This window comes from Cynocephalus volans, chromosome 4, assembly GCF_027409185.1.
Source record: "Cynocephalus volans isolate mCynVol1 chromosome 4, mCynVol1.pri, whole genome shotgun sequence".
Lineage (NCBI taxonomy): Eukaryota > Metazoa > Chordata > Mammalia > Dermoptera > Cynocephalidae > Cynocephalus > Cynocephalus volans.
The window spans coordinates 88,471,479-88,496,961 of record NC_084463.1 but is presented as its reverse complement, the minus strand read 5'-3'; the positions used below and the strand labels follow the sequence as shown (position 1 = coordinate 88,496,961).

The 25,483-nt window shown below is 35.4% G+C and overlaps 1 protein-coding gene across 2 annotated transcripts in view; it reads left to right on the top strand.

The window, feature by feature from the left end:
* Positions 1–25,483, top strand: part of TMEM135 (transmembrane protein 135) — a 261,356-nt gene that overhangs the window by 32,061 nt on the left and 203,812 nt on the right. The window contains exon 4 of one of the 2 annotated variants that reach the window (XM_063093467.1): positions 339–372. The exons of the other annotated variant lie outside the window; for it this stretch is intronic. Coding sequence (XP_062949537.1) covers positions 339–372 — 34 coding nt within the window. The remainder of the gene's footprint in view (positions 1–338; positions 373–25,483) is intronic. 2 annotated transcript variants of the gene reach the window in all.

The window sequence follows — 25,483 nt, the reverse complement described above, 5'->3', positions numbered from 1 at the left end:
TGAGTTCATTAGAATTCTTCATTACTAAATTTAGAATTTTCTAGTGTAAACATAGACTAGTAACAAATACTACTCTTCCTTATAACAAATAACAATAAGGCAATAGTAATTTGAAAATTTAATTAGTGAACACTAAACAGAATGATTTATAAAATCTATTTAGATCCAACCATTAGGGCACTGAAAACTTAGTTCAGCACAGTCTACCCTTTTTTTCTAAGATACAAGTATGTTTCTCAACTCCTGGTAATTCTTTTGATCTCTAAGAAATGATAACGTGATTATTAAGTCAAATTGAAGCTTAATCTCACTTTATGTCTTTCTAAAATTATTTGCAGGAGAGGGCTGCTCACAATTTATATGGCCAACTTGGTAAGTAATTCTGTTTTTTTACCTTTGAGGTTTTTCCACATGCTTTTTTATCTTTTTATTTTTTAAAATCACATTTCTTTAAAAAAAAAAAAAATGAAAGCCACTTGCATTTGAGAATATTTTCTGTCTCTATTTTAAAAGATAGACTTAGGGCCGGGCCCGTGGCGCACTCGGGAGAGTGCCGCGCTGGGAGCGCGGCGACACTACCGCCGCGGGTTCGGATCCTATATAGGAATGGCCGGTGCACTCACTGGCTGAGTGCCGGTCATGAAAAAAGACAAAAAAAAAAAAAAAAAAGATAGACTTAAATGTTTAAAAGAGCCTTGATTCCATCTGTTTTTTTTCTGTCATGTAGGACTGAACTTCACTTATTTTGGAAGGAAGGTGATTCATTGTTCCATGATCTTCATGACTTTTTTTCTTTAAGTTTAGGTCATTATCTTTGATGTGCTGTGTGTGTGCGTGTGTGTGTGTGTGTGTGTGTGTGTGTGTGTGTATTGAATTTCATACTCTGCCTTTGTTGTAATTTCTTAAGGAAAAAATGATTTAAGGATGGGTTTTTATGATGTACATTCTTCTTGGACATTAAAACAATATTGTTACTATGTCCAAACACTGAGTATATTTAATTATCTAATTAGGCTTCTAAATTTCTGAGTTTACAGAAAGGAAGTTAATGTTATCTAGTCTGATATTCTTGACAATATAATCAAGGTTATATAAATTTTTCTGCCAAGTTCATATTTCAAAACCACATTTACATTAAAATCTTTTAAAGTTATTTTATAGAATTGATAGGAAACATTTAAAAATTCAACTAAGAAAAGATAAATAACTACATATTTGCCTAAGGATAGGTTCTTGAATTCCTTAAGAAGGGAGTATATTTCAGAGTTATATTTAGCAGTTCTTTTCAGCTATAAAATGTTTAATTTTTTCTCAGTACTTACTATGTGTTAGTTACTGTGCTAGATGCTGGTAAGCAAGATGGAGATAGCTGTTGCATTCATAGAGCTTACTGTCTAGTGGAGAAGTCACAGAAGAAAGATAAATGTGTGAAAAGGACTGTTATATAAAATAGAATTGTATAGGAGCCATAATAAATAGTAGCACCAAACTACTCTGGGTGGGAAGGGTTTGGTGGGAGAAAAGCAGTTCTAACCCTATATAAGTCATAGACCTCTTTGAGAATCTGATGACAGATATGGACATTCTTCACAGGAAACTACTTGTGTACAGAAAGACACTCAAATTTTCAAGTAATTTTAGAGGTTTCATATACCACCAATTAGGAAAGCCTAGGTTATACCATCAGATAAGTTATTTGAAAATATTGCAGACAACTATGTGTTCTAAGTTCTTTTAATTGCAATGAAAGGGACATTTCAGGAAAACAGGAGAGAAAAGACTAGTTAAAGGATTTCTTTTCATTTTTATTCTTCTTGAAAGAATTCTTTCTAGAATGTAAGCTCTGTGAGGTCAGGGACTTTTTTGATTTTATTTGCCATTGTATGACAAGCACCTCAATCGAGTCTGGCATGTAGAAATTTGATAATTATTTGTTGAGTTAATAATAATCTTGTTGGGTGTAGAATTCTAAGTTGACAACGATTTAAAGACAATCCTTTATCATTGTTTTCTATAGATACTTTTTGGAATCTGTTGTCAGTCTGATTTTACTTTTTAGGTAATTTCTCTTTTTTTCTGAAATGTTTTTAAGATTTTCTTTTTATCTTTGGCATGTTGGGTTCACTGGGATGTAGATGTATTTCTATTTAGTTTGATCAGGACTCAATTTGCTTCTTAAATATGAGGACTAATGGTTAGTTCTGGAATTAAATTCTTATCCATTCTCTCTTTGAATCTTGCTTCTCCCTAGTCACTATATTTCATTATTCTGGAACTCCTTTTAAATGTAGAACTCCTTTTAAATGTATGTTAAACCTTCTTATTTTTCTCTCCATGTTTTACTTGCTCTTTAACATTCTTCTACTTTTCTTCTCTTTATGCTGAATTCTAGTTATCTCTTCAGATCTCTCCAAGTTAGCTCACCTATTTACTTGTTTTTAATGTACTGTTTACACAGACTTACCTCCTGTTTTGAATACTGCTGCAGGTAGTGCTTCTAAAATACAGGTATTCTGAAAAATTCTCTGTAGTTCAAATTCCATCAGGAAAAAAACCCACAAAGTTATAGTGCATTTATAATAATTATAATTGTATTCACTTAATTTTCTTGACAGGAGAGAACCATTTTGACTAAGGCTTTGATAAGAATCAAATTCTTTGCTTATTACTTTACCTGTCTGATGATTGGAAGAACTTTTGACAATCTGTCTTCTGGCTTTATGCATTTCAAATCATATTTCTTTTTCATTATGCACATATTTTCAGGGCGTGGCACCCTAGGATATGTTCATATGTCAGTATGGCCTCTGGTCCTTCACCTTTGTTTTGTGACAGGGTAAGTTGGCACAGTGAATGGTAGAATGTTTCTGAAAGCCACTCGTTCATTGGGCTACTAGCAATCAATTTTCTGTACCTATAAGCAACTGGAAAGAAAATTAATGAGTGTATCTTGCTAAACCCAAACTAAATGTATCCCAGTCTACTTCTATTAAGCTGGATCCCAAAGTGATTGTGGCTACTCTAGTGCTATTCACTGCCAGGGGAAGTGTGACAGAGAAACACAACATAAAGTGGTAGTGATCTTAATCGTCTATTGTTAAAATGCCTTACTTTTGTAGATTTTACTTAAATGTTACTATGTGAACAGATTATGCAGGGCTTTTCTCAAGGCTTGGAAGATGCCTGTGAAAATGAGGGGTCTTTATGCCTCTCTGGCCTTCTCTCTTACCATTTTCCCCTTTCTCATTCTCTACTTCAGCCATATGTTCATTGAACATGACAAGCATGGTTCCTCTTTTGTTCCTTGATATTTGCAACTTCCTCTGTTTTGAGCTCTTACCCCCAGAAATCTGCATGTCTTTGCTCTTTCATTTCATTGAGACTCTGCTGAAGTGTCACTGTTGTGAAGCCTTCCATACCTGTCCCACATAAAATTACAGCCACCTTTTATGTCACACATACCCTAGTGCTCCCTAACCCATGTATCACTTTTTTTTCATGGAGTTTACCAACCTCTGACATACATCTTTTTTGCTTATTTTTTTATTGTCTATTTTCCCACCTTAGAATTTAAGCTCCATGAATATAGGGGTTTTGTCTGCCGTATACATTGTTGTATCATGCCTAGAACAGTGCCTGACATACACTACATTCCATAATTTGCTAAATGAATCAAGATAATGTGTTTTTTAAGGAGAAGGATTTATAAGAGGTACCAAACTATATTTAGATGTTTATTTAGAAGCTTGTTTTGAATATTATTTACTTCCCTTTATAAGTAAAACCTTCCTTTGGCTGCATTAATGTATTTTTGATTGAAAGATACAAAGGTCGAAGTTGGTAGTTGTGGTAGTTAGATAAAATAGGTTACTTTTGCTCAGTTTGAACTTAGTGTGAACATTCCTGTTTTGCCAGCTTCTGGTAGTGTACTCAAGAGTCCAGAAAAATAAATAACTGAAGGAAATCATCTCCTTTTAACCTATAAAGTTATGAAATGATAAATGCTGCAACATGATAAAAATTTCAAAACTAGTGATAAATCTTGATTATATATTATCTATCTTGTATTACAAAGTGTCTTAAATTTTCTTGCTGGCTTTGTTATTATGCTGCTTTCTTTTCTTATTTTTCACAAACTTAAAAATGTGCCTGCATACTAGAATGGTTTTGAGTTTTAATGTTTTTTTTTTTTTTTTTTTAGCCATTCACAATGTGTTTTTGTATTAGCAAATAGTGCTAGTATAGAATACCCAAATACTATATGTATTTACACACATATCTTTAAATTATAAGTAAACTTTCTAAAACTTATATGTGTTGCCTGGTATAGATTATAAGTTCCTGGGGAGGAGATCTTTGAATTGTTGGACAGTGCACTTAAAATACTGTATTTTTTAAAAACATTAAACCTTTTTATTTAGAAATAATTGTATATTCATATGTGTTGCTTTGTCTCACACGGATTTGTCATCTCTCTTCCCCTGGGTGATGGAGCTGCAAAAGGATTACTCAAAGCCCATCTCTTCTGAGCAGTGAGATACCCCAAAGGGGTTAATTTCCCAGAACCCTCAAGAGAGAGGTGTTTCTTCTTTTTGGGAAATTAACCACAAACTGGGGTTCTTGCCCCACATTTATTCTCCAGACCAGGAAGTTACAGGAAAAGAACACAGGTGAGGTTTTAGCTAAGTATAGTTTAATAAGTTTAACAGTAGAGGCTGGTAACATCAGTAAAACAAGCAAAGTGACATTCCATAATGCAATTTGCAAAAGGTTAAGTCGATCCAGCAACAAAAGCTTGTTCTTAGCAAACACTGTTTTTCCCTACAGCAATTTCCCAGTATCTTTACATATCAATCAGTAACTTGTCTGTCCTTGAGCCAGCAACCTTGCTGTGTTACAATTCTATATCTTACAACAGAGACTTTAGCCTGAGGAAAATTTCCTGTCTTTTGCAAGGTTAACATTTCTATCTGTACTTTTAAGAAGTTAGGCTAAACCTGAAACTGCAGGGCTTTGGAGGCCCTGTGAAATACATTTGCTTTATAAATATTGGTATATTCCACACATATGCAGTGGAAGATCCCATGTACTCTTTACCCAGTTTTCTCCAATGGTAACATCTTTTAAAACGATAGTATAGTATCAAGAACAGGATATTTAATTGTTATAGTCAAGATACAGAACATTTTCATCACCACCAGGATCCCTTATGCTGCCCTTTTATAGCTATACCTACTTCCCTCTTGTCCTTACCTCCTGAACCCCCGACAACCATTAATCTGTTTTCCAGTTCTATAATTTTGTCATCTCAAGAAAGTTATATAAATGGAATCATATGGTATGTAACTATTTGGGATTAGCTGTTTTAACTCAGCATATTTCTTTGGAGATTATTTAAGTTGTTATGTATATCACTAGTTCATTTCTTTTTATTGCTGAGTAGTAGTTCATGGTATGGATATACCCACTGATGGGCACCTGGCTTATTTCTGGTTTTTGGCTATTACAAATAAAGCTGCTATAAATATTCATGTACAGGTTTTTGTGTGAGCATGAGTTTTCATTTGTCTGGGATAAATGTCCAGGAGTGTGATTGCTGGGTTATATGGTGGTTACAAGTTTAGTTTTTAAAGAAACTGTCAAATGGTATTCCAGAATGGTGGCTGTATCATTTTGTTTTGATAATGTTCCCAATCTAGAATAAAAATTTGAATCTCTAGTTCTTTCTAAATGGAAAATTTTTTGGTTGGGGTACATTTGTCTATTAAGTAAATTTATTATTTTGTGTTCAGATTAATAAATTTCAGTATTAGAAAAGTTTCTGGGAAAATGCAGTATGTGAATTGGTCTTTTATCTTTTGCTACCCAGTCATAAAGGGTCTGTAATTGAGATCAAAGACTTTACACATAGATTTTGACTGTGTCTAAGGGAAAGTGAATTTGTAACATAACCATGATATATTCTGGATACTGATGATAATCTAGTAAGTTTTATCATTCTTTTATCTAAATGGAGCCATTTGTATTATTATTACTATATAACTATTACTCTACTAAGAGGGTGGTTGGTACAGAATAGTAAGAATTTAAACATTTTCACAGATAACTGAATTTCATCTAAGGAAAAACTTTGTCCTATGACTTGATTATATATTGCTTACTAGACTAAATTGAAATTGTTGGCTTGAAACAACAACTGCATTGGTCTATTTATGTTGCTTATAACAGAATACCTAAAATTGGGTAATTTATAAAAAAATAGAGTTTACTGCTTACAGTTTTGGAGGCTGGGAAGTCCAGTGTCCAGGGAACATATCTGGTGAGGGCCTTGTGCTTGGTGATGAGTCTACAGCAAGGCATGGTTTCACATGGCAGATAGCTAAGCAAGAGGGAGTAACTCCTCACTTGCTCTCCTCTTAAAGCCAACAGAACCACATCCATTACTCCATAAATAGATTAATTTATTGACAAGGGCATAATCTTCACAATCTAATCACCTCTTCAAGGCCCCACCTTTCAATACCATAATAGGTTTTCCCCTCCTCTGAATAGTTACAGTGGGAATTAAGTTTCTAATACATGAAACTTTGGGGACACAATTCAACCCATATCAACAACAAAATATAAATTTTGGAATGTTTTATTTAAACAAAATATTTATTGTATTTTGGTATGTGTTTCTGATTTGGAAAGTACAGAAGAACATAAAGAAGGAAGTAAAAATCATTCGTAATTTTACTATTTAGTAATTACTAACATTTTAGTGTTTTGTTTTTTATTCTTATCCTTCTCTAGTGTTACATTCATAAATACACAAACAGAAATGCAGATATACAGTACACATTATGTAACCATTTTTTAAAAAAGTTGGAGACATTGTTTTATGATATACCTTTTTTTGTTACTATGCCATATAGTTTTATTGTTAATGATATTAAATAATCATTTTTGAGGGGACTTAGTACTTCTTGGTTATATCACTCATTGCAAATGGGTTGGTTTTATACATACATATATACAGCTCCACTCAAATTGTTGGGATGCAATGAAATAAAAATTATTTGGTTAGTAATAACATCATTTTGTTAGTTTTGGCTGTGGCAATTACCCATTTCTTAAATATTTTGTCCAGAAAGTTTCAGAGACATACATGATAGAAAAATGTACTCGTATATAACTAGCTCCATATTATCTTTGTCATTCTTTGTCTTTATCTTCATCAGTAAACATTTATTGAGTGCAAAGCAGTATGCTAGGTATTGGGACACTAAATAAGCCATTATACTCTCCTTGCACTTAATTAAGCTGAAGAAACAACCTATATCTGCGTCTGGATTTTAAATTAATAGATAATTAACAGTCCAGGATAGTGTATTCATAACAAATATGTAATTGTGCAATATAGTCTTTAGAACTTTAAGGAAGGGAGTTAGCTTTGAGCTGGGGCAATCAGAGAAGGTATTATGAATTATATGGGACTTGAACCTTGGAGAAAGGAGAGGACTTAGAGGCCGTTACATCTTAGAGATGTGTCATTGATTACCTCAGGACAAAATTCTTACTTTTCTAAGGATTTCCAAGTTGCACCAAGGTTTGGAGAAGAAAAAAAAAGGATAGGAAACATTTATTGAGCATCATACTATGTGTTAGACACTGTAAATAAAATTGGGGTTACCCAAATAAACAAGATATAATTTCTGCTTTCAAGGACCTTATACTTTACTGGAGGAGAAAGAAATCTGTAAATCAGTGTAAATAAACCTCATCTCTGCCTTTAATAGTTTTAATAGTTGTCTCAAAACAGAAGTGCTCGTACTATGTAATTGTGAATGTAAATTTTGCTAGTTGTGTTTGTGTTGAGTGTTGTAGGGAGAAGAACTGTAGATTCTAAATATGGTAACATCTCTATTAATGCTTTCATTATTATTAAAAGGTCTTCCCTACAGTTACTGTTGTTACTCATGGTATCTGGCAGGAAGTCCTGGTAAGTGCAGTTATTAAACCAGTAGTTTATAGCCTTAGTGGTTCACTAGCCTTTAAAAAAAAAAAAAACAAACAAGGCAATAGAATTAATACCAGTCTGAAAAAGTTTTCTTGTTAGTTAGCAAGTTTTAGAGGAAAAAGTGTACAATTTTTAAAATAGTAGTTTCCTAGATTTAAAAAATGATAACAAATTAGTTTTTAAAGGCTGAAATGAATAAAAGGTATATAGAAAATGTATAAAATAAAGAATTAAATATCTTCTCTGGCTTCTGCCTGAGATATGGCTATAAAATGATGGAAAAGTTTTCTGTGGCTAGTATGCCAGAACCAATTACTCACAAGAGCACCAGCTGCTAGGATTCAACTTTGCCACAGTATAATTTAAAAGAGAATACATAAGCAAAATTTGCATTTACAGGGCTGGCCAGTTAGCTCAGTTGATTAGAGCATGGTGCTGATAACAGCAAGGTCCAGGGTCCAATCCCTGGACCTTGGTCAGCTGCCAAAAAAAAAAAAAGAATTTGCTTTTCATGATTTCCTTTATGTAGGTTGTGACAATGACTAAGGTATCCAGTCTTTTAAAATTCATTGTATGTTGCTAACAGTTATTTAAAATGTAATGTCAAGTGTAGTTAGTTCATTTGTATTTAGTTTAATTATAAGAAAAATAATTTAAGACACTGAAAATCCTTCTGTATACATCCTTTTGAAAACTTCTCTCTGTAATTTTATTTATGCCACCAAATGTTTAACAGTGTATATGCATTTTTAAATTGTAAACATACATCTAGTAGACTTGTCTCTAGCATTTGTTTTTTAATGTTAAACATGCAATGTCTTTGATTAAAACATCTGCATTTGATTTTTCAAACATAAGGTTTGAGAATGTTGATTCATATGTTTTCTTGTAAGGCCATTTCAATTTAATTAGATTTAGCATGTATTTATTAGGTATATCAGTACCGTGCTGGGCATATGAGGATACAAAAGAAATACAAAATGGATTGTAAACTAGTTGGAGAAATCTGGCAGATAAGCCTGAAAGAAATAAAATGAGAGTATTAAATTAAAAAAACAATTATAAACACTCTCTCAAATTGCTCCCTAAGTTTCCTTAATGCAGCAGATGTCATCAACCAACTATCCAGTTGCTCAATACTTAATCCAGAAACTTAAGAATTGAAATTATTTTCTTCTCTTTATACTCCTAGCCCAATCCATCGGGAATCTTACTCTACTTCTAAAATATATTTAAGATCTTACTGTGTTTTAACATCCCCATGGTTATGACCATAGCCTAAGCCCTAATAAATCTTGCCTGAGCTATCTTAATAGCCTAACTGGTCCTGTAGTGTCTTCCACATAATAGTCAGAGTCATTAGAAATACAAATTAGAGCATGTTGATCTGCTTAAAACTCAGAAAAACCTTCCCTTCCCTTCCCTTCCTGCTGCAACTCAAATAAAACTCAAATGCCTTACTGTGGCTCACAAGGCTCTTTAAGATAACTTCTACCTCTCTCACCTCATCTCTCTTCCTTCTCATTCATTACACTGGCTTTCTTTCTCCCTGCGGAACATTCAAAGCCTATGATTTTATAAACTTAGCACTTGCTTTTCTTTTTGCTTGGAAATCTTTCTGTAGATTTTTCATGGCTAGCATCTTCTCCTTATTTACTTCTCAATCTAGTGTCACCTGCTGAGAGAGCCCTTCTTTACTACTGTAGTTAAAGAAGTTCTCCCTTACCTCTCTACTCTCTAACTTATAATCTTATATCTTTTTTATAGCACTTATAAGTACCAAAATTTTCTTGTTTATTAAGTTTTTTCTTTCCTTCACTGGATATAAGCTGTTTAAGGGCAAGGACTCTGGCCTGTTCACTGATATATCCCTAGTACCTACAAATAGTGCTTAGCATATGATATATACTCAATAAATAGTTATTGAATGAGTGTAGCTTGAGAGCAAATACTCCTGAAAATGGCAAAGGTGAAAGAGAATAATCCTTCTCTTCTAACTTAGTGACTATAATACCAATTCTTTTTTTCTGCTCTTTCATTAGCCCCAAGATCCAAGTCCTTTAATCCAACCCCCCCCCTTTGCCTTTTTTTACCCACAGGTAGTTAAACAAACAAGTGTATTTTACCTCAGCTGAGTTCCTAAACTAGTAGGTTCCTTCCTTGGAAGCTTTTTTAGTACTACCAGAATTAGGGATGATATTCCTCTTTCTGTTCTTACTTTGATTCTTCTAATCACATTGAAAAGGAAGTTTCTGGTACTCTATAACATTAAGCAATGTTGAGCTCTGTATTAGTCCACTTCTGTTGCTTATAACAAAATACTTGGAACTAGGTAATTTTTAAGAAAACAAAGTTTATTGCTTACAGTTTCTGAGGCTGGGAAGTCTAAAGTCCAGGGAACATGTCTGGTGAGGGTCTTGGTTGTGTTGACAGTGACCCAGGGGTCTCACATGGCAGAATACGGCAGAGCAGAGAGGCTAACCTCCTCGTTCACTCTCCTTTTAAAGCCCTCCAAACCATATCCATGACCACCATTTTTAATCCTTTTATTACAGCATGGTTCTACAATCTAATAACCTCTTCAAGGCCCCACCTTTTAATTACCATAATAGGATTTCTCACTCTCTTAACAGACACAGTGGGGATTAAATTTTGAGGGGACATTCAACCCAAGGCAAGCTCTTATCTGCACTTTGTAGACGGTGAGATACTTTGCTATCCAAAGTGACTAGGTTTCTTAAATTTGCCTTGGCTCACTTGGTCATAAAGGCAGACGTAGAGGGGGATTTTCCTGGAGACTACTGCTAAACTTGTGAGTATGAAAAAGGGAATTACTAGAGGCTGTTAGATAATTCTTTTAAGTTGAGGGTTAGTGGTGACATTCAGTTGCATTCTTTTTCCTCATTTGAGGCAGTTTCTATGATGATAGTTAGCTGCAACTTTTTAAAAAAAATTATAGATATGTTAAGAAAAAAAGCTTGACACAGAGACTTCTCTCGAGAATTTATAAACATTACATGATCTAATCTCTTACTGTAAATAGTTATAATCTATTTTCTGGAAAAGGGACCCAGGCAGCCTTGCAGTGACTTGCTAAAGAAGAAATGGCTCAGTTTGTTGACCTCACTTATTAGCAGGAGTAATGAGACTTGTCAAATGATGTTCAAGAGCTCATGCCAGTGAGGGATTTTCTCTTCTAATGGAAGGTGAGGCTTAATGACACTGCATAAAAGAAGTGTCTTTTTCTTGTTCAACTCTGAAGAGCTAGGCCCTGAAGTATTCTGTATTTTTGCTCTTAACAATTTCTTCTTAGTGTTCCAAATTTGGTGAAGAATATAAGAAGACTGTACTTTCAGGAACTGGTTTACAAACTTGATCTTATTAGAAACATTTGGGTAGCTTTTAAACACACAATTCTTAGGCCCCACGGCAGACCTACTGAGTCAGAATCCTTTGAGGCTCAGGAATCTCTCTCTCTCACACACACACTTTCTTTCATGCTATCTCTCTCACACTGTCTCTCTTTCTTTCTTTCTGTCTCTGTACCTCCCTCACTCTCATCTTCTCTCTCTTCTTTCCCACTGTCTGTCTCTCTTTCTCTATATCTTTCCATGCAATTCTGTTGGATATTTGCAACCTCCTGTTTGAGAATTTCTGCCTTAAGAGAATCCTTTTGAAACCTTATTTGGAAAGAAAGTGAATCAATTTGGTGGTCATTAAGATAGAGGCAGTTGGGCCGACCCTGTGGCTCACTGGGGAGAGTGCGGCGCTGGGAGCGCAGCGGCGTTGGGAGCGCTGAGGCCGCGGCTTCGGATCCTATATAGGGATGGCCGGTGTGCTCACTGGCTGAGTGCGGTGCGGCTGACACTAAGCTGAGGGTTGCGATCCCCTTACCGGTCACAAAAAAAAAAAAAAAAAAAAAAGATAGAGGCAGTTGATATTAAAAGAGATCTTCTATGGGACTTGTTTTAAGGAGCTTTATTGAGAGGTTTAAGACCATTGTTAATGTTACCAAGCAAGGGCTCTCTCCCCCACTCTCATAGAGGCCAATGCTATGGCACTGGTCTTTTGTGAGAAGAAAGAGCTTTATTTGCATAGCCAGCCAGCCAGCTAGGAGATAGGAACTAAACTCAAATCTGTCACCTCAGTCGGGTTGAATTAAACTTTTATGGGTTGTAGGGGATTGAGTTGGTATGTGGAAGCACTGGTGGGGCAGGTTTTGTTTGGTGGGCTTTAGTACCAGAACTGTCTGGACAACAGACTCTCTGCTTCTGAAAGAGCTCTGGCATTTCAAGTTTTCATCATGTCCTGGCGTCCTTGGTTCTATGGGGAGACACATTGGTTCTGTGCTGGAGACCAGCTCCCGTCGAGTTGTGGGTCCTTGAAAGAGGGATGAGGAAGCCAGCGAAAATAACAAACACAGACGGAGACCTCAGTGCATCAGTATGCACATTCTCTCTCTGCGGGCTGTCAGCGTGTTGTAGCTGGAGCCCAGTAGAGCATGAGACAATGCGTTTTATTTAGATTTTTCTCTGCAGGGGGGTTTTGGGTATTATTTTTATTGTATCAGCAAGCTTAAATCAATAGTCCAAAAATCAGGGAGGAAATTTTTTAGAGGTCAGCACGTCTTAGGTGATCAACTCGTGCTTCTTTTTCCTGGAATCAGGTTTATCAGATTCAAACCATCCCTTCATTGTCTTGAAGTTATCTTGTGACCTTTTTCTGTTAGCAAGCTGTGGTTAATATCCACCCTGTTAACAGGGTGGGAGCCAAATGTAAAAAGAACAGTGGATATTTGAGCAGCATTATCATGCACATTTTAAGGTTATGCATTGGCTATGGCCCCTATAATCTTGATCTAAATGTTAAAGTGTCATTGTGCACAGCACCATCCCTCACAAAAGCAGTTACATTTACCTCTTAGGTCTAATTTTGCAGGTTTAATAATTTTACAGCATATATTTTTATCCCAACACCTGATTCGTAATGGTTTATTTAAAACTGGACACCAACAAGTAAAGGGAGTTCTACGGTTTCGTTCCCATATACTTAATTTATCCCAATCATATAATTTCTCGTTAATGCCAACCATTCTCTTGCCATTAATATAATCTCCAGTAAATGATGTTTGCCAACTTACATTAGGCTGCAGCTCATATTTAGTCATGAGCGGTGCTTTTGGAACATATGTTGGTGTGGTCAATTTATCAAAAGGGGATAATTTTAAATTGTCCAATTTACTCGGATCCTCCGTGGGAATGTTTAGTTCAATGACTGCAAAGTTATTTGTGTTATTTTTATAATCTTTTGGGAATTCAGAGAACTGCCACGCTAACCAAAATATCGAAAGAGAGGGCAAAAGCCACGAAGCCGAGGCAGGATCCCTTAAGGTTGTAGCAAGCGCTCATAGCTGCGGCCTTGCCAGCAGCTCTCCCTCCAGCGGCCTTGCCAACTCGGAGAGGGCAGCCCAAGCTGACTCCTTTAGGATCCTGCCATGGCGTGGACTGCGCCAGTTCTGGGTGTTATTTGTAGGTCAGAGATTCTTCTGTGCATGCCTGGGCTACATGACTTGCAAAATTTTGGCTTGTTTCCATCTTTAAGAAAGCTTAAGCCATGGTTAAACAGTGGTTTGAGTTGGTCACATAGTTACAGATCCCCCTTTTTGTTATACATTCCATGGTCTTGAGGGGATGGGGTGACAACTTCTCTAGCTACTTCCTGCTGATAAAGGGTATAGATCAGGGTTTCAGGAATGGAACTATTTCATCTTAAACTGCAGATATTCACAGGTCCCAAATTTGAACAGCCACCCGTTGTACAACCATTAAATTGTCAGAGAGAGCAGACTTACAAATAGGAGACAAGCAGTAGGTACATAATTTGATTACTAGAAAAAAGAATTGTAGTACACATATAATTACAGTTCCCAGCTTGACCAGGCTCTTAAAAATTGACCTCATTCCTTCTAGGATCTACGAAAACATGTTTTCTAATAGGTTGAATCCAGGTTCTTCTGGGGATGCTTGTTGAAACCAAGTGGCTTGTTGTCTGAATTTTGTCTAGATGAGGTTCAACTTCAGCAGAAGAGTTCATGTAAATATAGCAAGATGTATTAGCTACAGCACAAACACCTCCTTGTTTAGCCTGTATATAGTCTAGGGCTAGTCTATTGTCTAATACAACTTTTGCAGGAGGATTAATTTCCTTTTGTTGGGCTGCTAGTACCAAGCAGTTTTATTGGCAAATATCTCTAGAGTAAGAAAAAGATTTCTCATCATATATTCATGGGCCGCTATACCCCAACAAGGTAATAAAGTTCACCCAAAGAAATACCTAGTGGAGTCTAGTTGGCCTCCAGGCAGGTAGTTATTTGTCTGGAACTCTCCAAACTGAATCACTATCTAATATCAATTTCTTGGTTCTGGAAGAAAAGCTTTAAAGAACTAGTGCAGTGTTGGGTTTCTCTAGAATTGTAGACAGAAAAAGGGTTAACTAAACATCCCAGGTGGCAAACACCTCCTATTCTTTGTCGAGACACTCATATGCCCAGGGTTGACCACTCGGTCCACAGACAAAGATATATCCTAAAAGGGCACATAATATACTGGACATGCAGTTGAAATCTAGGTTTTTATCTTTGGGGATTTTATCTAGGATATGGCGAAGCCAAGGGTCAGTGTAGGGTTGCATCCAAGAGGGATAGTTTAATTTAAAAATTGATGGGGAAGTGGGTGTTTCCTGAAGATATGGATCACAGTTTTTTCATTAAAATTAGGACATAATTGTGTGGACCTGTAGTTTGAAGACATTTTAGTGGATCTTTCCCAGGCTACTGGGTAGGAAATAGGAAGCGAGGGGAAGTGAATGCCATCAGTGAAACCGTTGAGTTTAGTCTGTCCATTAGCAAGTGTCTGGTTTTTGTGCTTATTGGTACTTTCATCTTTATATTGTTCCCAGTATGTAGCAAAGGCGTTTTTGTGGGCAGTGTTGAGAAGAAACAGGGAGGAGACTATGAAGCACGTTGGTTGAGTTGTTGAACCTGATAAGCTGCATTCGAAAGTTTCCCTTAATAAATTACAGTGAAATTGGCTACACTAGAGAAGTTCAGTACTGGCATGATCATGGAGTCAGCATGGTCATGCACAGAAAGTGGTTAAATATCCAACATTTAGTGGGATTTCCCAACTTCAAGACAGCCTGACAGAGTCTTGCTAGGGAGTTATCTTTCAAAGCCTGAAAGGTCCTTAAAAATAAAAAGCTCAAAAGAATATAATTATAGAAGCAAATAAAGTGGTAGCTATTATACATGTGTTGACAAAATCAACAGAAGCAAAACATTAAAATGTATCTAGTAAACCTTAAGGGCTGCAGCAAAGGTGATATAGCTCTTCTGGCAGAGCACAAAGGATCACGAATAGGTAAAATTTCAAAACTATGCAGACAAATACTCCAACTAGAAAAGTGAGGCAGGGAAACTTGCTCATCACTTACCTAGCATTTTTTTCTTGAAAAGTAATTCCATGTCTTCAACAGGTTCACAGGAATACTCTAGAACAGAAAAATCTGCATCAGTTTGCATTAGCCACGCGGTGTTTGGGTGGTTTTGTTGTGAGTCCTCTTTCCCGTGGAGAGCATATCCTGTCCAGGAATTAATGTGAGCCCGGGAGGTGGGGGGTATCCTGTTTCCCATCGGGGACCAATTTTACCTGGGAATGATGCATCCAAGGTTTGACTCCCTTTAATTTTACTGAGGAGTGGGTAACTAGTAAGACTTCATATGGCTCATTTCATTTTGGCTGGAGCTGATCTTCCGGGTGATGATTTTCCCAAGATTTTAATAATACATTATCTCCTGGGCTTAAACAATGTAGTGGGACATCAGCTGGGAACATTAATCGACTAGGAACATATTTGTCTATTGCCACTAGGGTTGCCCCCCAGGATTATACACATTTGATTGTATCTAATTCTTTAACTACATGAGAATTATCCAAACTACAATAAAGCTCAGTTTTAAGGAAGGGTCTCTTACATAACATTTCATATGGACTCAGTTGGAACCAGCTTCTAGGTACCACTCTAACTCTAAGCAAGCAACTAGCAAGGTGTTATCCCAGGTTAGGTTAGTTCCTGGCATATTTTAATGAGTCCTTTTTAAGGTATGATTCATCTTTTCAGTTTTACCTGTGGACTGAAATCTCCAGGAGACATGGAGTTTCCAATGTATCCCTAGGGCCTCTGAAACTTCCTGGGTTACCTTGGCAATGAATGGTCCTCCATTGTCACTCTGTATTGAAAATGGAACATAATGGCTAGGAATGATCTCTTTGAGTAGCGCCTTAGTCACTTCTGATTCCTTTTCCGTTCTGCAAGGAAAAGCTTCTACCCATACAGTAAATGTATATACAAAAACTAATAGGTACTTATAATTTCCCATGGCCTTTGGCCTGATGGTAAAGTCAATTTGCCAACCCTCTCCTGGCCCTGTTCTTTGAGTTTGCACCCCTTTAACCTTAGGGGGTGGTCTCATTTTGGGGTTATTCCTTGCACAGTTTAAGTAGTTTTGAACCACTTTCTGAGTAGTCTTCTGCATACTTGGTCCCACAGTAAACTTATTTAACCATTGGTAGGTGGCATCTCTTCCACAATGGGTCCCCTGATGTAAATGAATAACTATGTTCTCTAGCAAATGTTCAGGGATTGGTACTATGCCTTGTTTATTGTATATTCAATCTTCCCTAGTAGTATTATAATGCCAATCATCCATATTTTGAGTCCCATTATGGAAGTCTACTTCAGAATAGTTTGGTTTAAATGGTGACAAGTTCATATGAGGAATGAGTGTTAAATAAGGCCTTTGAATCAGATGCTTTGTCCCTGGAAGCTTGTTAGTCTGCCAGGTCAGCCATATGATTATCTTTTGCTACTATAGTATCAGCCTACTGATGTCTGGGTCAGTGAACTGTGGCTACCTCCTCAGGCAACATAATAGTGTCTAGCAAGTCTAATATTTCCCTGGTATATTTGATTTTCTCTTTTCTGGATGTTAGTAACCCTCTTTCTTTCCATATGGTCCCATGGGCATATATTACAGAGAAAGCATATTTATAACTGGTTACCTTTTTCTTTGATTCGAGGAGAAGGGCTCGTGTAAGAGTGATGAGTTCTGCCTTTTGGGCAACGTACCTTTTTGGAGAGCCTCTGCTTCCAATACCTCCTGAAGAGTTACCATGACACATATCCAGCTTTCTGACATCCTTGGTCCATGAAGCTTCTTCTGTCTGTAAACATTTCCAAGTCTGGATCCTGTAATGATCGGTCCATTAAGTCAGGTCTGCTAGAATAAACTTTTTCAGTTATTTGAACAGAGTCATGGATAGGTTCTTCTGAAGAGCTTGGGAGTAAGGTGGCTGGGTTTAAGGTACATACTGCCTTTAGTTTTACATTTGGGTTATCATATTAATACTCACATTAAAAGTACCTGGTATAAGAATATCAATTAAAAGCAGAGACTTGTTAGATTGGATTAATGCAAGACCTAACTATATGCAACCTACAGGAAGTCATTTTAAAAATAAAGGGACAAATAAAAATCAACTAAAACAAACAGGTTAAAAGTAAAAGGTTGGAGAAATGACATAACATGTTCACTCTAATCAAAAGTAAGCTGTAGTGGCTATATTAACATTAGAATAGTAAATTTCAGGGCAAAGCGTATAACCAGAGAGAAGGAGGGTCATCTCATAACAGGAAAGGAGAAAGTGAATTGAGAGAGTATAACAGTCCTAAATGTTTATGTACCTAATAACAGAGCTTCAAAGTAAATGGAGCAAAAACTGATAGAACTGCAAAGAGAAATAGACAAATTCACAATTATACTGGAGTTTGTAAGATCCTTCTCTCAATAACTGGTAGAAAATGTAAGCAGGAAATCAGTAAGGGTACAGAAGCCTTGAATAACACTATTAACTGAATGGATCTAGTTGACATTTATAGAGTACTATTCCCCAAACCAGCAGAACGCACACTGTTTTCAAGTGCCATCAAGATAGAACATATTCTGGGGTACAAAACAAGTCTCAATAAATTTCAAAAGATTCAAGTCATAAATGTAGTTTACTGTTTGTCCACAGTGGAATTAAATTTGAAACGAATAACTAAATGATTTCTGGGAAATCCCCAAATATTTGGAAACTAGCACACTTCAAAAGATATCAAAGAGAACCTAGAAAATATATTGAACTGAATGAAAATGGAGCACAACATATCAAATTTGTGGGATGTGTTTACTACCTAGTTAGAGGGAGATTTATAGTACTAAGTGTCTGTTTAGAAAAAGGCACTAAGTGCCTGTTTAGAAAAGCCTTGAATGACCTCAGTTTTCACCTTAAATTAGAAAAAGAAGAGCAGTTAAGCCCAAAGCAAGCAGAAGTAAGAGCATAATAAATAGCAGAGTGGAAATAAGTGAAATGAAAAATATTAAATCAAATGAAAATCAATATAACCAAAGCTGGTTCTTTGAGAACGTGAAGAAAATTGATAAACCTCTAGCTAGACTGATCACACAAAAAGAGAGAAGATACAGATTATTGATATCAGAACTGAGAGATATGAGATCAGTACAGATTATATAGGTATGAAAAGTATAAAAACTGGATATTTTGAACAAGTTCATATTCATATTTGACAACTTAGATGAAATGATTAAATTTCTTGAAAGATACAAACTTCCAAACCACACTCAAGAAACAGATAACCTGATCAGCCCTGTATTTATTAAAGATATTGAATTTGTAGTTAAAAACTGAGAGATTAAAAAAAACCAAGTGTTTTTTCTTATTCTCTCACTCAACACAGAATGCTTCTGTGACCACATACATCAGGAGTCTTCCAAACACAACAAGCATTTCTCTGGCAGCAAATTCTCTAGTGAACATCAACTAGTTATCTTCTAATTCTATTCAGTTCTGACATTGAGATAGCATTGGATCCCACAAGCTGAGGGCTCAGTTCCTCAAGACTGCTCCCACTTCAGATGCCAGTTTCAAGTAATAGGTGTCACCGATACTTTTGACGGATTGTAGATTGAGATTCTTATTACCCCTTCCTTGGGTTGAACCAATTTGCTAGAGTGGCTTAAAGAACTCAGGGAACCACTTTACTTACATTTACCAGTTTATTATAAAGGATATTACAAAGGATACAGATGAACAGCCAGATAGAAGAAGTGCATAGGGTAATGTATGGGAGAAGTGTTGGTGAGGTTGTACAGGAACTGGAACTATCATATTCCTGCAGGTGGAAATGTAACATTGTTCAACCACCTAGGAAAGCAATTTGGTAGTTTATTAAAAGGCTAAATGTAATACCTTCCATATGAGTTAGCTATTCTACTCCAAGACATTTACTCTAGAGAAGTGAATTCTTATGAGTATTTTTTTATTAATGTTATTTTTAATTGACAAATTAAATTGTATACACTTATGGGGTACAGTGTGATGTTTTGATGTATTTATAAAATGTGAAATGATTGAATCAAGCTAATTAACATATCTATTACCTCACTATCATTTTTTGGGGTGAAATATTTGAAATTTACATAATACATTATTATTAACTATAGTCACCCTGCTGTGCAGTAGATCTCAAAAACTTATTCCTCCTGACTAACTGAAACTTTGTACCCTTTGACCACATTTCTTCCTTCCCTCTCCCTGCCCCACTGCCTCTGGTAACCACCATTCTACTATCTATTTCTATGAGTTTGGCGTTTTTAGATTCTACTTATAAGTGCAATCAAGTGGTGTTTGTCTTTTGTGCCTGGCTTATTTCACTTAACATAATATCCTCAAAATTCATCCATGTAGTTTCAAATGATAGACTTTCCTACTTTTTAAAGGTTGAATATGCCCTGTGCTGATCAGCTGCCATAACAAAACAAAACAAAACAAAACAAAACAAAACAAAACAAAACCCACTACAAATAAAAAAAAGGTTGAATAATATTAGGTTGTGTATATATGCCACATTTTCTTCATTCATCTGTTGATGGACACAGGTTGATTCCATATCTTGGCTATTGTGTAATGCTGTAGTGAAAGTGGAGTGCAGATATCCCTTCAATACATCCATTTCCTTTCGATATATACTCAGACGTGGGATTGCTGGATCATATGGTAGTTCCGTTTTTAGTTTTTTGACGAACCTTCATGTTGTTTTTCATAATGGCTGTACTAATTTACATTCCCACTGACAATGTGCAACATTTCCCTTTTCTCCACATCCTTGACAATACTTATCTTTCGTCTTTGTGATAATAGCCATTCTAACAGGTGTGAGGTGATATCTTATTGTGGTTTTAATTCAAGTTTCCCTAACGATTAGTGATGTTGAGCATTTTTTAATATATCTGTTGGTCATTTTGTATGTCTTCTTTTGAGAAATGTCTGTGTTCTTTGCCCATTTTTTAACTGCGTTATTTGTTTTCTTCTTATTGAGTTGTTTGAATTCTTATATATTTTGGCTATTAACTCTTTATTAGATGTATGGTTTGCAAATATTTTCTACCAATCTGTAGGTTATCTCTTCACTGTGTTAATTGTTCTCTTTGCTATGAAGAAGCTTTGTAGTTTGATGCAGTCCATTTGTCTAATTTTGCTTTTGTTGCCTGTGCTTTTGAGTTCATATCCAAAAAATCATTGCCCAGACCAATGTCACGGAGCTTTTCCTGCATGTTTTCTTCTAATAGTTTTACATTTTGAGGTCTTATATTTGACTGTTTAATCCATTTTGAGTTGATTTTTGTATATGGTGTGGGGTAGGATCTAATTTTATTCTTCTGTATTTTTATATTGAGTTTTCCCAGCACTATTTATTGAAGAGACTGTCCTTTCCCCATTGTGTGTTCTTGGTACCTTTTCAAAAATCAATTGGCCATAAATGTGTGGGTTTATTTTTGAGCTCTTTATCCTGTTCTTTTGCCTGATGTATCTGTTTTTTATGCCAGTACCAAACTGTTTTGATTAAAATAGCCTTATAATATTTTTAAAGTCAGGGAGTGTGATGGCTTCATCTTTTTTTGCTCAGGATTCTTTGGCTATTCAGTGTCCTTCATGGTTGCATATGAACTTAAGGATTTTTTTTGAATTTCTGTGAAAAATGACATGGGAGTTTTCATAAAGATTACATTGAATCTGTACATTGCTTTAGGTAATATGGACATTTTAACAATATTAATTCTTCCAGTCCATGAACATTGGCTATATTTCCACTTATTTTCTTCAATTTCTTTCAAAAGTACTTTATAGTTTTTGAATATAGGTCTTTTATATACTTTGTTAAACTTACACCTAAGTATTTTATTTTTTTTCCTTGTTTCTATTCTAAACTTGTTTGTTTTCCTAATTTCTCTTTTAAATAGTTTGTTATCAATGTAAAGATATGCTACTGATTTTTGTATGTTGATTTTGTATCTTGCAACTTGGCTGAATTCATTGATCAGTTCTAACAGTTTGTGTGTGTGTGTGTGTGTGTGTGTGTGTGTATGTGTGTGTGTGTGTGGAGTCTTTAGGGTTTTCTATATATAAGGTGATGTTGTTCGCAGAGTTTCACTTCTGTCTTTCCTATAAGGATTATTTCTCTTGCTTAATTGCTTTGGCTAGGACTTCCAGTACTATGTTGAAAAGAAGTGGTGGGAGTGAACCATCCTTGTTTGGTGCCTAGTCTTAGAGGAAAAGCTTTCAACTTTTCACCACTGAGTATGATGTTAGCTGTGGGCTTGTTGTATATGGCCTTGACTGTGTTGAGGTATGTTCCATCTGTACCTAATTTTTGGAGAGTTTTTAGTATAAAAGATTGTTGAATTTTATTAATGCTTTCTATGCATTTATTGAGATGATCATATGGTTTTTATCCTTAATTCTGTTAATGTGGTTTATCATATGATTTGCATATGTCGATCCATCTTTTTATCCCAGGGATAAATCCCACTTGATTGTGGTGAATGATTCTTTTAATGTGTTGTTGAATTTGGTTTTACTAGTATTTTGCTGAAGATTTTTGCATCTATTTTCATTAGGGATATTGGCCTGTAATTTTTTTTTTTTTTTTTTTTTTTAGTGTCCTCGTGTAACTTTGGTATCATTGTAATGCTAATCTCATAAAATCAGTTTGGAAGTATTCCCTCCACTTTAATTGTTTGGAAGGGTGTGAGAATGATTGATTTTAGCTCTTTAAATGTTTCATAGAATTCAGGCTTTTCTTTGATGGAAGACTTTTTATAATTGATGTTACTTGTTATTGGTCCATTCAGATTTTATGTTTCTTCGTAATTCAGTCTTGGCAGGTTGTATGTGTCTAGGAATTTCAGTTTCTTCCAGTTTATCGAGTTTGTTGACGTGTTATTGTTCATAGTAGTTTCTTATGATCTTTTGTATTTCTGTGGTGTCAGTTATAATGTCTCCTCTTTCATTTCTGGTTTTGAGTCTTTTCTCTTTTTTTCTTAATTAATCCAACTAAGGGTTTGCCAGATTTGTCTATCTTTTTAAAAAATGAACTCCTAGTTTTGTTGATTTTTTCCTATTTTTTTTCAGTCTCTATTTTATTTATTTTTCCCTTGATCTTTGTTATTTCCTTCCATCTAAGTACTTGGGCTTAGTTTGTTCTTCTTTTTCTAGTTCCTTGATGTGTAACATGAGATTGTTTATTTGCAGTCTTTCTTCCTTTTTAATATAGACATTTATTACTATAAATTTCCCTCTTAGAACTGCTTTTGCTGCATCCCATGACTTTGGTATGTGTGCTTCCTTTTTTTGTTTGTGTTAAGGCATATGAATTCTTATTTCTCTATAAGGACTTGTATATGAATGTTCATAGCAACTTTGTTTGCCAAAATCTGGAAGAAGTCAAAAGTTTTAAATAGATGAGAACAAGAAATAATCCTTAAATGTGGCAACAGTCACAGTATAAAGCCTGATTGTTTCATTTATGGTCTTTTAGTTAAGGGTGAATCTGGAAGTTCTGGAATGTAGTGGCAGTGTTTAAATACATTTAGCACTGCTGTGATAGGCTCAGGCAGCATCATGGGATGTGGCATTCAGTACATCTCTGTGTTAAATCATTTTATGTCACTTTAGTCTGGAGGGTGAGCATTACTTGTCTTTGTAGGAATTAAATTATTCAGTTGTGTTTTATGTTTTAAACTAAAAAAAAAATAAAATTAATATTCATATAGCCAACTATTTTATCTAAGTCCTAAAAAAATTCTTTTACTATTTTACTATAATTTGTAGCTCCTTGATCATGTAACCATATTTCATAGGGTTTTTATGATTTTTGTATGTTTCTTCTACTTTGATATTCACAGCTTTGATTTACTATAATATTTGGTGATTTTTTAAAAGCGGAAGCAAAGAACTATGTCTTTCTTTTTGTGATATTTGTTGTATTCATTCCTATTATGAGACACAAATTTAATTGCATGGTTAAATGTCATCTTTATAATCTTGTATGTAAGATTATTATAATACCAAAGTCAACCTTAAGCAAAATCTAAAGGTAAGTAGTAAAAACACATTTACTAATTTAAGGGTTTAGGTACTTGAATTTTAAAACAATGTATTTTATGTTAAATGTTCTAGAGGAAAGAGTGTAGGGCTGATTCCTAGCATGATGTAGGTTCTCATTATTTAAGTTATATGGTTGAATGGCATTTGATAAAGGGTCTATTATTGTTTTATCCTACCAGTAATATTTTGCATTGTTTAGTGGTATCTCTTAGCAGACTTTTATGAAAATAACATGAGTTTAAGCTAACAATTAATTGTACTGCTTATCAGAAGTGATTTATTGTTCAAAGAATTATGTCGAGATGTATTCTATAGTGTATAGATTTTGGAATTTTTTGCACTTTGGTATAAGATACACTGCAATTGGTTCAAAAAACAAAGTGGGGGAAAAAGTGAGCTGTACAACGAAGAAATTTAAGAAAACAGGTGTGTTTAATGTGTAGGAGAAAAATAGCTCATTTGGAATATGTCTCTAAGGCCTACCCTTCGAACCTCCATTAGCAATTAGCAAAGTAGAAGATGAAAAGTCCAGGCCCAGCTTATGAATGCCATTTGGTGAAAGATAGTTCACTTTGTAATTTCCATTTTTGCTAAAAAGCTACATGCAGTAGGCAAGGATTACTTTTCCTGAAATTTGATCTTGTATTTTTAAGGAACTATTCATTTAAAGAAAAATAGAAAGATGCAAAGAAAAACATGTTTACTATAAAATGTATTTTGAAAACATGGACCTGAATCTTTCCTATCTGGCATGTATTATTTTACCTCTGCAATTCTTCTTCTTCTCCTTCTTTCCTTCCTTCCTTCCTTCCTTCCTTCCTTCCTTCCTTCCTTCCTTCCTTCCTTCCTTCCTTCCTTCCTTCCTTCCTTCCTTCCTTCCTCCCTCCCTCCCTCCCTCCCTCCCTCCCTCCCTCCCTCCCTCCCTCCCTCCCTCCCTCCCTCCCTCCCTCCCTCTCTCCCTCCCTCCTTTCTCCTCTTCCTCCTTCTTCTTTTTTTTTTTTTTTTGACAGCTGGTTGGCACAGGGATCGAACCCTAGACCTTGGTGTTATCAGCACCACTCTCTAACCAAATGTGCTAAAAGGCCAGTCTTTGCAATTATTTTTAATGTTAGGTGATTAATGAGAATAGTAGTTTAATAAAGATATTCTAAAGGTTTAACATTATTTTATAAAACCAAACACTTATGGATGGATCTGGTTTATTGTATTAGTTAATATTAAATTTACTTTCTATCCCTGAAAGTGTGGCAGCAACCTGGTATGGTCAAGAGACAGAAAGCATGAAGAGTGGAAAGCAAACTGGTATGGAATCTGAAGACATAAATTCTTGTATAAGTTTTCACACCAGTCTGTGTCTTTGTTGACTCCTTGGCTCCTGATTTACTAATCTGGGAACCCTGAGATCTTTTCAGTATTACTTTGGTACAGTACTTTGTTTTTGTCACTTAGAAAGATTTTCCAGCCACCATCTCTTACTGGTTGTGTGATGATCTTGGTCAAACCATTTTACTTTATGTCCCCATTTTCTCAGCTGTGAGATGAGGATCATAGTAGTACAGGTACCTACCTCATAGAGTAATATTGTGAAAATTAAGTAATACATATAAAAGACTTACTAGCACACAGGAAGATCTCAATCAGTGTTTGCCTTTATTACTGTTATTGTGGTTGTTGTGACTATGATTGTAATCATGTCTGTGAAGATTTCACAGTATGGAAATATATTATCTGTGTTTCTAAGAAAGGTATTGTATTAGTCCGTTTGTGTTGCTTATAACAGAATACATGGAACTGGGTGATTTATAAGGAAAATGAAATTTATTGCTTATAGTTTCTGAGGCTGGGAATTCCAAAGTCCATCTGGTGGTGGTGATAGTGACTCAGGGGATCTCATGTTGCAAGATGGTGGAAACAG